The sequence below is a fragment of the Blennius ocellaris genome (assembly GCF_963422515.1).
Source record: "Blennius ocellaris genome assembly, chromosome: 18".
Classification (NCBI taxonomy): Eukaryota; Metazoa; Chordata; class Actinopteri; order Blenniiformes; family Blenniidae; genus Blennius; species Blennius ocellaris.
In genome coordinates this window covers 6800542-6812672 of record NC_137667.1, presented here as the reverse complement: position 1 = coordinate 6812672, position 12131 = coordinate 6800542, and the positions used below count along the sequence as shown (strand labels likewise).

Sequence of the window (12131 nt, the reverse complement as noted above, 5' to 3'; positions counted from 1 at the left end):
TACAGAGTGAAATGGTATATGGGCCACGTGGTAATGTAGTGGTATGCACTTTCAACTGATTATATGGTGTTTGTATGTTCTCCTTTGTGTGTGTGTGTGTGTGTGTGTGTGTGTGTGTGTGTGTGTGTGTGTGTGTGTGTGTGTGTGTGTGTGCGTGCGTGCGTGCGTGCGTGCGTGCGTGCGTGTGTGTGTGGCTTTTCACTACTCTATAAGTCCAAAAACATAAAGCTGATGCCAAGTTGTGATTGTTTTTGCTCTGTGAGGGTCTCATTCACCTTGTTTGCTGGGATCTGCTCCAGGACAGACCCATTGGATTGAATATAGTGGTTTAGAAGATGAATTGAGATTTTGAGTTTGATAAAAAAAACAAAAAAACAATAAATGTTGAAGATGGTATACTACAGCCATAACCCATCATCTATTATAAGGTAATATTAATAACACACACACACACACACACACGTCCCTCAACCTCTCAGGTCTCACCATAGTCACCATAGTGTTTTATATCTATGGGTCTCACGCCCACCAGCTGGAAATATAACTGTGTACCCAGCTCATTGGCTGACACATCTTTGACCACAGCTGATTGGCTGTCGGTGAACTACACGCGCTCTGATTGGTCCAGCCGCGGGAACAGGAAGTGTCGTGGAGTAGTAAAGGCTTAACATGGGTAGCTTCGGAAAGTAATAATGTGTTGAAATAGAAATCAAGCTGACGAATATCCTCCGCGAAACTCGAATGTTTTGAAGCACCAGCCCGGCATCTCATTGTTGGTTCGAAGGGCTGAGTGTTGGAGGACTATTACGCTGCGTCGTGGCTGTATTTGTATGGAACTAGCCTGTTAGCTTCACGTCACTTAAGCAGGAATTACTCTGCTAGCTTAGCTTTTGCATTTAAATTTGTCGGCTTGTTTTGACAGCTAAAATTAACCAAGTTGCGACCCAGAGCGAATAGGATTGCTTTCGGCTTGTCGGCGTGCGTTAGTTTATTAATTGCTTATTATAGTGTGGCTCCAGTGTTACTGAATGTGTGGCGTTAGAGCTAGTAGCAGCTACAGCTAGCAGACTGTTAGTTTGTCAACAACAACAATGGGCTTCATGAGGTGTTTGAAGACTGCGAGGACGCGTTATTGTTTGGCACTTCTCCTCATAGTGCTCATCCAGGGATTCGCGGCTGGTGAGTATGTCAGTGTTTCTTAGGAATAGCTTGTTGGGGCTGTATTGCAAAGCAGCTGTTTGTGTCCAAGTCAATCTCAAGGTAATTTTGTCCCAACTGCTTGTGACTGCTTCCCAGATGAAGAACTACATGAGAACGACGGGGCAGAGTTGAAGGTGAGCGTGTTGTTTGAATAGTTTATGTACGAAAGAGGTCAGTTTCCCGTGTCCTGTCCTCTGTCAGGTCGGCCTGACACATGTTGAGCTTTGCCAACACTACAGGCTGAAACAGCAGCAATGAAGACAGAATATAAGACTATTAAGCTATTTACCCTAATCGGCTTCCATAGAGTGACCATAAACCGATTTTGTTTTTTGCACACATGTATTCAAGTAACATGTAAGATGTTAAGACATTTTCTCCAAACATTAGAAGATTACGTTTTGTTTTCATGATTCGCTCACTTATTCTGGAATGTCTTCTTTTTTTAACGAAGTAAACCAAACATTTTACACATGACTCAGGTTCAGAGTAAAGAAGTTACAAATGTGTTGAGAGAGAGAGAGAGAGCGAGAGAGAGAATTTGTATTATTATTACAATACAGACCTACAAAAGAGAAGAACACCCAGCTGTGTCACAAACAATGTTAGAAAGAGAACCAAAAGAAGAGGAGCATAAATCTTCTAAACTGAATATCCCTTTGAAACAGATCTGTTGGACCCATGTATTACATGACGGTTGGTTTAAATCACAGTGGTGTAGAAACCTGATTGATCTTATGTGGCTTTCGTCTGCTTCCAACCAAATACTGTGTTTCTTGCATGGAAGGGAGATACTACTTGAGCGGTATAAACCATTATTATCAATGTCATTGTTCATGTCATTACAAGGCAGTGAGGAAGTATTTTCAACATTCTTTGATATGCCTTTTGAACATCTCAGGCATATCTTTGCATTAATCTTATCTTTTTGTCTACAGTCATACCATGACTCGGAAACTGAAGAGGAAGATGTGCGTCCTACCTCAGAACTTGCAGCAGGCTCCTCGGTGATACTCGATCCCGACGTGTCTCAGTCAGAAGAAGAGAAACAGTTGTCTTTAGATGGACTTGAAGGAGAAGAGAAGGAAGACCTACCTGAACAACCTCCTCCAGTTTTGGAGAAACCAAAAGAAGGTAACCACCAACATTTACATTTTAATGCAATGGAGACATTATTATGATTAGATTGGCTTACCTTGGGAGTCTTTCTCAGTCTATTGAGGTGCTTGAAATTCTGAAAAGGCATCAAAATCAATATTAAGAATTGACTTTAAACTTTCTTGAGCCCTGTGGTTCTCTTTCTGTCATTGGTAGCAGATTGGCTTTGAGTTTTTGTTCTTGTAGTTGAAGACAGTAATTGAGAGAGGAGAGTTGGATCTCATGTTTACATTAGGAAATGTGGCACCTAAATATTCCCGTCATAACTATGCTCATTGATTATACCCGTGCTAATAAGGCTCAATGAACTCAACTTGATTCTAACTTTGGCGAAAGTGAAAAAATCGGACTTTCCAACATCGTATATATGTGGTCACTGACTTTAAAGATGCTTTGATATTCAGAAAATCCAGAAAGTTTATTATCTTGTTCTGATTTGTTGAAATGACTTAGAGTGTTCCTTGCTGAAACTCTTTTCTAAACATTGAGCAGCAGTGCCCTGCCCTGGAGCAAAAATAATTTGTCAGCAGCTTTGCCTGAGGTTTTCTCCCCCCCTTTTTTTTTTCTTATTTTGAAAGCTGTGTGGCGTCTCTGAATGTAGACCAGTATTTGGTTTGTTAACGTCTAGAAGAAGTGCGTGTGGTTTCAGGGCAGCCACAGATTGGATCTGCAGTGAAACCCCATGAGAAATTAACGGCACTTTGCACCTGTGGCTCCTCTTGCAGTCGGTTACATCATTCAATGTGGGGATTTTTAGTATTGTTTCAGCCGGCTGTCCGCACCATTTTAATCATGCCATTTTGTGATGTTGGAGTTTAATTTGACTGATCATCTTTTGAATCCACCAGTGCTGATCTATTAAATAAAAAATAAAAAAAACTGTGACATTATTTTCTCTCAATTTCTCTGTTATGTTTCTCTTTATTTTTTCATTTCAGTTCCTGTGGTGAATGGCGGCACAGCCCATGGAGAGCCCTGCATCTTTCCCTTCCGCTTCCAGAAGAGGGAGTACTCGGACTGTACCACTGATGGACGGGGGGACGGACGGCTGTGGTGTGCAACAACCTTCGACTATGACAATGACAAGAAGTGGGGCTTTTGTGAGAGTACGTTTTCCAACCTTTTGTTATTACATTACATTACAGCCGACGTGCAGTGAATCAATCAAAATGGTTTATTTTGTTGTGGATTGAAATTAGTGGACTGTCTCACTACATTGCACAGCGTTACTGCTGCTGCTACTAGCGACAGCTACTACCAGCCGATAGAAGTTCTGTGCTGCGCCACAACTGTATGCAAATAAATGCTGGCACATGTCAACATCCCTCACCGGACCAGAAAAACAGTTTCTTGGCCCGCTTTGTTTATTTCCTGAGGGCATCAATGGCATACGTAGATTATGTCAAGGATAACATTACAATGAATTTGTTTAGAACATCATAGCAGGTGTCACTAATAGTTTAATGGAAAGAATATTGTGCAGTCAAAGTTACTGTCGTACCGATGTTTATAAAATCCCTGTTGCACGTCGTAGTGGCATATAAACTTGTACAATAATTGACATTGATACAGAAATCCGACAAGGTGTAGCAGCTATACTACAGTAGTTTATTAACTGATAACTAAGTCACAGTTTCAAACAAAAAAGTAAACATTAATTTTGTTCTTAAAAGACACATTGATCGTAAAAGCTTTTGTTTATTGCCAGGTTACTAAAGCAAACGCAACAAATATGCCTGGATTTATTCCATAATCTCCCCATTTTTCCAAACCTTTTTATTCCCTCTAAATGTTGCTTTCCGCTTCCTTCCCTCTCTCCCTCAGCGGAGGAGCAGGCTCAGCAGAGGCTTCAGGCCGAGGAGGCCGAGGAGCAGTATCAGACTATCCTGCGCATGCTCAATGCCACCACCAGGAAGACTCAGAAGAAAGAGTGAGTTTCTTCTTGTTGATTTTCCAACCCTGCACTTTTGAACCACTGCTATGTTCTCCAAGGCTGACGTTCCACTTTCCAAAATGCCTCCAGTTATTTTCTTTATTAGGTCACCTAAATCCACTTTTTAGCTCACAGATGCTGTTTGATGTTGCTGTGATTCGTGCTTCGTCAGCTCCCGCTCGTGACTCCGCTCAGCATGTCCTTGTTTGCTTTGGGTGTTGCTCAAATGTGCCTTCTATCTCAGGTTGTATGAGAAGCTGCTGAAAGTGGCAGAGAAAGGCCACCAGAAAGCCTTGGAGAAGGTGGCGTACGCCATGCTGTTCGGAGACTACATGAACCAAAATGTCACCAAGGCCAAAGAAATGTTTGAGAAGCTCGCCATAGATGGCTCCCCGAAAGCTCAAATGGTAAAACAGTAGCTAAAAGCTTCATATGTCACTTATGAAGATATTTTTACCCGCTATTTTATTATATACTAGGTTCATGTTGGAAGAATAAGCTCTGCCCCTCTGTTTACTTTCTACAGGCTCTTGGTTTTTTGTACGCAGCAGGACTTGGTGTTAACTCGAGTCAAGCTAAGGTACTTTTCTCTCTTGTCTTGAATGTGTTTTCTTAGTACTTATACAATATTTCTCTTGGTCATGTAATGCACACACTCTGTTTTTACAGGCCTTGGTTTACTACACCTTTGGTGCTCTCGGTGGAAATTTGGTGGCTCACATGATTCTGGTGAGTCACTATTTCATGTTCCAAAGAAAACACGACCATATGGCTTTAATGAAAAACTGACACTTCCTCCTGCTTTATTAGGGATATCGATACTGGGGAGGTGTTGGAGTTCCTCAAAGCTGTGAGTCGGCTCTAACGCATTACAGGCTGGTGGCAAATCAGGGTAAGCCTTTCACTATAGTTTTGTAATACTTAATCAATATGAAATTTTTGGTATTTAACTCGGTACGTTTCTTCCTTCGCTGTCTCCAGTGGCCAACGACGTCTCTCTGACCGGCGGCTCAGCGGTGCAGAGGGTCCGGCTGCTGGACGAGGTGGAGAGTCCAGGGTCCACCAGTGGGATGTTAGAGGAGGACCTGATCCAGTACTACCAGTTTCTAGCTGAGAAAGGAGACGTCCAGGCTCAGGTAAAAGACGCATGCTTTTAACACGTCCCTATGAGTATTACGAGCTGATATGACTTTCTGACAGAAACAAATGTATGAAGATGCATAAATTATTTTTTTTGTAATGTATGTAATAAAGGTATTAAGTGTTGGTTTTGTTTTTGTTTTTTAAATAAGATTATTACTATCAAAAGAAATGTGGTCACGTCAAATAATACTACAAACATGGAAGTAATCAATCTCACTCCTTGATAATGATTGGTCATTACTCAGTTTTGGTAAAAAATCAAGAGTCTTCGAATTATATTGTCCTTTTTTATTTCAGTTTCACTCTAACAAGGAACGTTGTTTGGATTGGTATTGTCAATTTGGAAGCTTTACAATTATAAATTGTGATGCTTGGATTATTTAAGTGTTTTGTTTTAATTTCAAGGTGGGGCTCGGTCAGTTGCATTTGCACGGAGGACGGGGAGTCGAGCAAAATCACCAGGTAACCTTTTGACATTGAATTAAAATACCTCTGAGCTTGTTTTTTTTTTTTTGTTGTTGTAATGGCAGCTGTGCTAATTTTTCACCTACAGAGGGCGTATGACTATTTTACCCAGGCTGCGAATGCAGGAAATACACATGCTATGGCATTTCTTGGCAAGGTGAGTGAGATGAAGTTCTACTTTTTTCCGACACATTTTTTTTGTTTTTTTTTTATACATTTTTAGTAAACACTATTTGTTCTCCTTACTTTATTTTAGTTATTCAATGGGGCCTCTGGTGGCCGGCTTGTTACTGGAATAACAATAATGTAGCAGCTTCTCTGATAACACAAGAGTGCAAACAGCCGTCGTATGGGAAGTTTGACTCTGTTTTAACATGGTGTGCTTCAAGTCAACTTTTTCTGTCGAGGACTCCAAAAAAAAAAAAAACTAGCTGAAAGATGGTTAAACATCATGACCGCTGTGTTGTTGTTACTCAGCACATAATTTAAACTGAATCCACACTGACTGAAACCAATGACTTTGTGTTTTGTATGTATCGAGTCGCTTCAAGATTACGGTTGTCTCTATTTATCAGATGTATTCAGAAGGCAGCGAGTTTCTCGCCCAGGACAACGAGACAGCTCTTCAATACTTCAAGAAGGCTTCAGACCTCGTATGTATTAAAACCTTCAGATAACTCTGATCCGGGTTATATAACAAATTCGGAACAGAATTCATTATACTTTTGCTTTTTGTTAACTCGCGTCAATGCACTCGCTGACACTTTGTACGTTGTTTTCAGGGCAATCCAGTGGGACAGAGCGGCCTGGGCATGGCATATCTATATGGAAGGGGTGTTCCAGTGGTGAGGAACATTTTATTTCACACTTATTGAAATTATCTTCCCTTGCTCTATATTTAACTTTCAGGTGAGAGAGACTAATTATGGGTGAAGACGTGCAGCCTGCACCCATTGGCTCTCAAATCAACCTCAAACACACATTTTTGAACAGTGGGGGGGGAAACTGGAGTCCTCGGGCAAAAGCACACAAGCACTCAACATTCAGACTCGACAAAGAGAGGCACCCTGCAATAATATGTTAAAATCGGATCAGCTGTTAAAATGTTCTGATCTTTTCTTGTCTTTAGAACTATGAGTTGGCTCTGAAGTACTTCCAGAAGGCAGCGGAGCAGGGCTGGGTGGACGGACAGCTCCAGCTGGGCACCATGTATTACAGTGAGTTTTCAGCGGCTTTAGTGTGTCTGCACAGCTGTGATAAATATCTACTCATACTTTTCTTTAATATCTCATCATCATCTGCTTCGGCTTCTAGAGTTCCACATTTTCTTTTCATTTTCACATTCATGTGTGTCCTTGTTTCCAAGTGGCTGTATTTCTCGTTCTCCAGATGGCATTGGCGTGAAGCGCGATTACAAACAGGCGTTGAAATTCTTCAACCTGGCCTCGCAAGCGGGCCACATCCTGGCCTTTTACAACTTGGCCCAGATGCATGCCACTGGGACTGGTGTGATGCGCTCCTGTCACACCGCTGTGGAGGTGAGCCAACCTCAAACTACTGCTTCCTTTAACTGTATCTCATCTGAGGAGATCAAAGAAACCAAGAACTTGAAACGCACCGAAGTCGTCACAATTAAATAATTGTGCTCAGTTCGGTAACGCATCCAGGTTTTTATCGTGTCTGCCGTATTTGCAGCTTTTCAAAAATGTGTGTGAGCGCGGCCGCTGGTCGGAGCGTCTGATGACGGCCTACGGAAGCTTTAAGGACGGCGAGACGGACGCTGCGCTGGTGCAGTATCTGCTGCTGGCTGAGCAGGGCTACGAGGTGGCTCAGAGCAACGTGGCCTTCATCCTCGACCAGAGTAAGAAAAGCTGCATTTAAATTGCACTTTAACTTCAGTATGTTTCGAGCTGTTTTTAAAAACATCACTTGTAGTGATTGATTCTTAAATAGTTTTGTCGTTCTCTGGACTTAATAGCAGGGGGGGCCAGAATCTTCACTGAGAATGAGACGTACCCTCGTGCGTTACTTCATTGGACAAGAGCAGCTGCTCAAGGTAAGTCCGTATGAGCTCTCAGGTTTACGCCCATTTTTACACAAATATAACAGGGTTTTTCTTCTTCTTCTTCTTTTTTTTTTGCACCATCCATATCCATGTGTGCAGATAGTTTTCTGTTCCAGGCCACTCACAGTTTATGAAATAGTCTGCAATCCCCCTGCAAAGGTGACATAATGTGACATTTACCATGCTGCTTTTACTGCTCATTAGAATTTTTTCCCTGGGTCTCCTCACAGCTGGTAGCCTCTGGCTGTGAGCACAGCTGGCCTGCCTGGCTGGAGATTGAGATTCATCAAAAAAAAAAAAAAAAGATGTTGTTGACAATGTGCACTTTTGCATTAATATAGCCGTTTTATTTATTTTCCGAGACCGACAAAAAAGCTTTTAGTAGAGTACATGTTAATGATTCACAGATCACAGAATATCTGTATCGATCATGTACTTGCCCTTTATGTAGTTCATCAATATATTGGATAAAAAGGTGTAGTCTTTCTCAAAACGGTTCCTTCAACATCTCATGAAACAGGAACAAATTAGATGTCCTTTAATGGTGATAAGCAGTTTTATTACTCCACATGTGAGTTCTAGAATTCTGGTGTATGTCCCTCAGCTCATAATTAAATGCAACGCGTGTTCTCTTGATTCAGGTTACACCGTGGCACGGATTAAACTCGGAGACTATCATTTCTATGGCTACGGAACCGATGTGGACTACGAGACGGCAGTCATTCACTACAGACTGGCTTCAGAGCAGCAGCACAGTGCTCAGGCCATGTTTAATCTCGGGTACATGCACGAGAAAGGCCTGGGTATCAAACAGGTGAGCGATGATGTTCAGAGGCGTCTCTACATGACTACATCTCACATCTATATCTTTTAACATCTGAAAAGTTCATTGTTTTGTCAGTTATCTCTACACTCATGAGATGATTTCAAATGTTTTTAAAGCATTCTTCTGACCTTAGATTGTGACAATTTTGACATCCTGTTAATTGTTCCGATTATTTGAGATGTGGTCTCAGAACAGCTCAGTTTATTTAAAAAAAAAAAAAAAAAGAGACTGTGGCTGAGTCTCTCTGTCTTGTGCAGGACATTCACCTAGCCAAGCGTTTCTACGACATGGCAGCTGAAGCCAGTCCTGATGCTCAGGTCCCAGTGTTCCTGGCTCTCTGCAAGCTGGGTCTGATTTACACTCTGCAGTACCTGCAGGATCTTAATGTAAGTAAATTCTTTCTTGATGTTTGTGTTGGAACACTGACAATATGGCTGTGAACCAACTGACTTGAAAGCTTCTTCGTTTTGACGTGAAGCTAATATTGATTGTTCGTTTCTCTGGCATCCGTCCAGCAGCTGAAGGAGTTGATGTCTCAGGTGGACCTGGACCAGCTCCTGGGTCCGGAGTGGGACCTCTACCTCATGACTGTCATCGCACTGCTGCTTGGCACAGTCATCGCCTACAGACAGCGCCAGCACCAAATCATTGCGCCGCCTCGCCCGCCTGCCCCGGCCCCCGCGCCTCCTCCCACACCGCCTCAGGAACAGCCTCCTGCCGCCGCCGAGCTGCTCCCCGCCACGACCCCTGCGCCTCCTCCCAGGCCGCCTCCGGAACAGCCTCCGGCTGCCGCCGAGCTGCTCGCCGGCGCGACCCCCGCGCCTCCTCCCAGACAGCCTCCGACCGCCGCTGAGCCCCAGCCTCCGGACGAAATGCAGGCCCGAGGGCCGGACCAGGAGGACGAGGAGCAGCAGTGAGAGGAAGCCAGACGGAGACGGGAGACGGCAGTGAAAGACAGACCACAGACGCTGCCAGCCCGCTGCGTGGAGCAGTTGGTGGCTAGGAGCTGAAAAACCTGCGACTTCAAGCACGTCTCCCACTCTGCCTGCTTCCCCCCACCACATGATTTCAAAAAAAGAAAAAAGAAAAAAAAAAAAAAGAACACTCGAAGCCTGCTGAAGTGTTCAGTCTCACAACTCTTCCTTCTTCCTTTTAATATATGCTGGTCCTCTGCTGGAGCCGAGGCACTTGGGGGTGTTTTTAGACGAAGCTACAGAGTGTTGGGAGGACAACACAGACCTGAGACTTGTTAGTCTGTGACTCAGGACACTACCAGAAGACCCCCATGTCCTCACTGTGGAAATAGTCTTGCATTTGCCAGATCAAAGGCTTTATGAACTCTGCTGATTAGCAAGATGGGATCTGATGCATTCATTCACTCATTCATTTCCTGTCTCTCTGCCTTTTTCCTTTCTTTTTTTTTTTTCCCTCCTGAGAAAATTACACTTAGTTGAACAGCTTCAATTCAATCCTAGTTTTTGTACAGTATATAGGAAACAGGAGTCATATTGGGGAATGTGAACTAAATATGTTTTAAGTTCTCAGCCCTCGTCTAAATGTAAGAGTTCAGATTTAGCGTATTCGCTCATCTTCGTTTCAGACCTTTTAGCGAGTGAGCAAGTAATTGTTGCCTCCACGTTTTCTTGATGACTTTTGTTTACGAGGTGTCTGGTCAGTACCTTCTGCAGTGCTAAAATATACTGAAGCCATGTGATCTTGTTGGTGAACAAACAAGGAGACTGTTGGTAAAGTTTCTTTTAGTCGACAGAAGTTGGACCGCCTGAATAAATATGTGTGTGGAGTTTGAGCTGTCACCCGAATCCCTCATGCAGATCCCGTCTGAAAGCACGTCAAAGCATCGTTCACCCCTCCAGGACAGTGAAAGCAAAGTGCACAGGCTTTTTGAGATTTTATTTTAAGAAGCGAGCAAGCAAGGGATAAAAAAAAAAAACAGACGGGAACGATACAATTCAATTGGGAAGAAAACCTTTTTTTTCTTTTTTTAATCTCTACTGTATGTTGTAAAATGTAATGTTTTTTTTCCAGAAACATGCTTGGATTTGATCCCGGTTGTTTTTTTTTTTTTTTTTTGAAAGTACAATTCATCTTTGTTTAGTTTTTTTTTTTTTTGGGGTGTATAATGCCAACTGTGAGCTGAAGCAGGCATGGGAGCAGCCACAAAGATAGCAACACCTCACACTGCTTTGTTCGTACAACATCAGAGGAAGACGAATTTTCTTTTGTCTTATTTTTTTCCAACTTCAGCTGTTGTGAGAATATCCACCCCCTCACCAAAGTCTGAGTTGGAGGTTTGCCCGCACTGTTCAGCTCAAGATGGCCATAAATCTGAGCCTGAAACTGGAAACAAATGAAGCCATAGTTCGGCCGTACAGTGTTCACCCAAATACTACTTTAAATCCCCCCCCCCCTTTTTTTTTTGCCACCTGCAATTTTTTTTTTCTAGTCAGTTTGTTCAGTTCCACAATATGTGCTTGTTGTAAGAATTATTAGGAATGTATCTGCCAATACATCTGCATGAGTAGGATCTCAGAAAAAAAAAAGAAAAGAGAGTGAAATGTCGTTTGCAGGATGATTCGAAGTGTTTCTTGCATTCACATGTTGATACTCACACAATTGGACAAACAATGGTCGTCACCATCGGGAGGATTCACGTTTTTACCATCGCAAATACGAGTTTATAAAGAAATTAATAAATGATATATGGATATTTACAGCTTGCTTTAGGTGTGTTGTGTTTATGTTCGTCACGGCTATGGAATCAAAGTGGTGGGAATGTAGGAGTAAAATCAAGTTATCGCCGGGCAAGAAGTGATTGGTAGAAGGAAATCCAACCTATTGATTCCAGTTCCCACTATTTTCATATTCAGGGCTGCGGAAGTGCTCCGTCCTCAGCATCCTGTTCCCAGAATCAATTTACAGGAATCCACAGAAACACATACCATGGCACGTGAATCACTCAAACTGCTTAAAAATAAATAGTCCTTTTCCCACATTGGTCTCCCTGATCACCTGTCAGATCAGCTTTTATTGGAGCTGCAGGTTGTCACTCAGCTTTCCATGGAGGGGGCGGTACAAAGCAGCGGCAGCGCGAGTGACTACACATTGTGCAGTGTGTAGGGGTGACCCATTGACTGGTCCATACGCAGTACTATGGAGTGGCTTTGGATCGCAGTGTCAACATGTGTGCTGGTGTCCTGCTCTGTCAAAGGTAAGTGCTAGAACAAGCAGGGGGGCAGAGCGCAAGTGAGTGTATATTTATTGTTTCAGCACCCTCTGAAATAGGGCCTTTTCAGAAACTAACTCTAAAGTATGTGTCGCAT

General features: G+C 42.8%; 1 protein-coding gene across 2 annotated transcripts; it reads left to right on the top strand.

Annotated features, from left to right (window-relative positions):
• Nucleotides 1–674: 674 nt before the first annotated feature.
• On the top strand, nt 675–11501 carry sel1l (SEL1L adaptor subunit of SYVN1 ubiquitin ligase). 2 transcript variants are annotated; one of them, XM_080514546.1, is made up of 21 exons: nt 675–1179; nt 1297–1334; nt 2139–2334; nt 3297–3464; nt 4183–4288; nt 4536–4698; nt 4818–4871; nt 4961–5020; nt 5102–5183; nt 5273–5427; nt 5840–5896; nt 5988–6056; nt 6475–6552; nt 6682–6744; nt 7029–7116; nt 7289–7437; nt 7595–7760; nt 7878–7955; nt 8606–8778; nt 9048–9176; nt 9309–11501. In XM_080514546.1, exons 1-21 carry the CDS (start codon nt 1092–1094, stop codon nt 9705–9707), a joined length of 2559 nt encoding a protein of 852 aa, XP_080370672.1. In that variant the 5' UTR covers nt 675–1091; the 3' UTR covers nt 9708–11501. The 2 variants fall into 2 exon arrangements, with proteins under 2 accessions (XP_080370672.1, XP_080370671.1); XM_080514545.1 differs by having other exon boundaries at nt 9306–11501.
• Nucleotides 11502–12131: the final 630 nt, after the last annotated feature.

Coding starts and splice junctions, on each gene's coding strand:
- sel1l (XM_080514545.1), top strand. CDS start 1,092: ATGGGCTTCATGAGGTGTTTGAAGACTGCGAGGACGCGTTATTGTTTG. Junction 1,335..2,138: donor ACGACGGGGCAGAGTTGAAG/GTGAGCGTGTTG, acceptor TTTTGTCTACAG/TCATACCATGACTCGGAAAC. Junction 5,428..5,839: donor AAGGAGACGTCCAGGCTCAG/GTAAAAGACGCA, acceptor TTTAATTTCAAG/GTGGGGCTCGGTCAGTTGCA.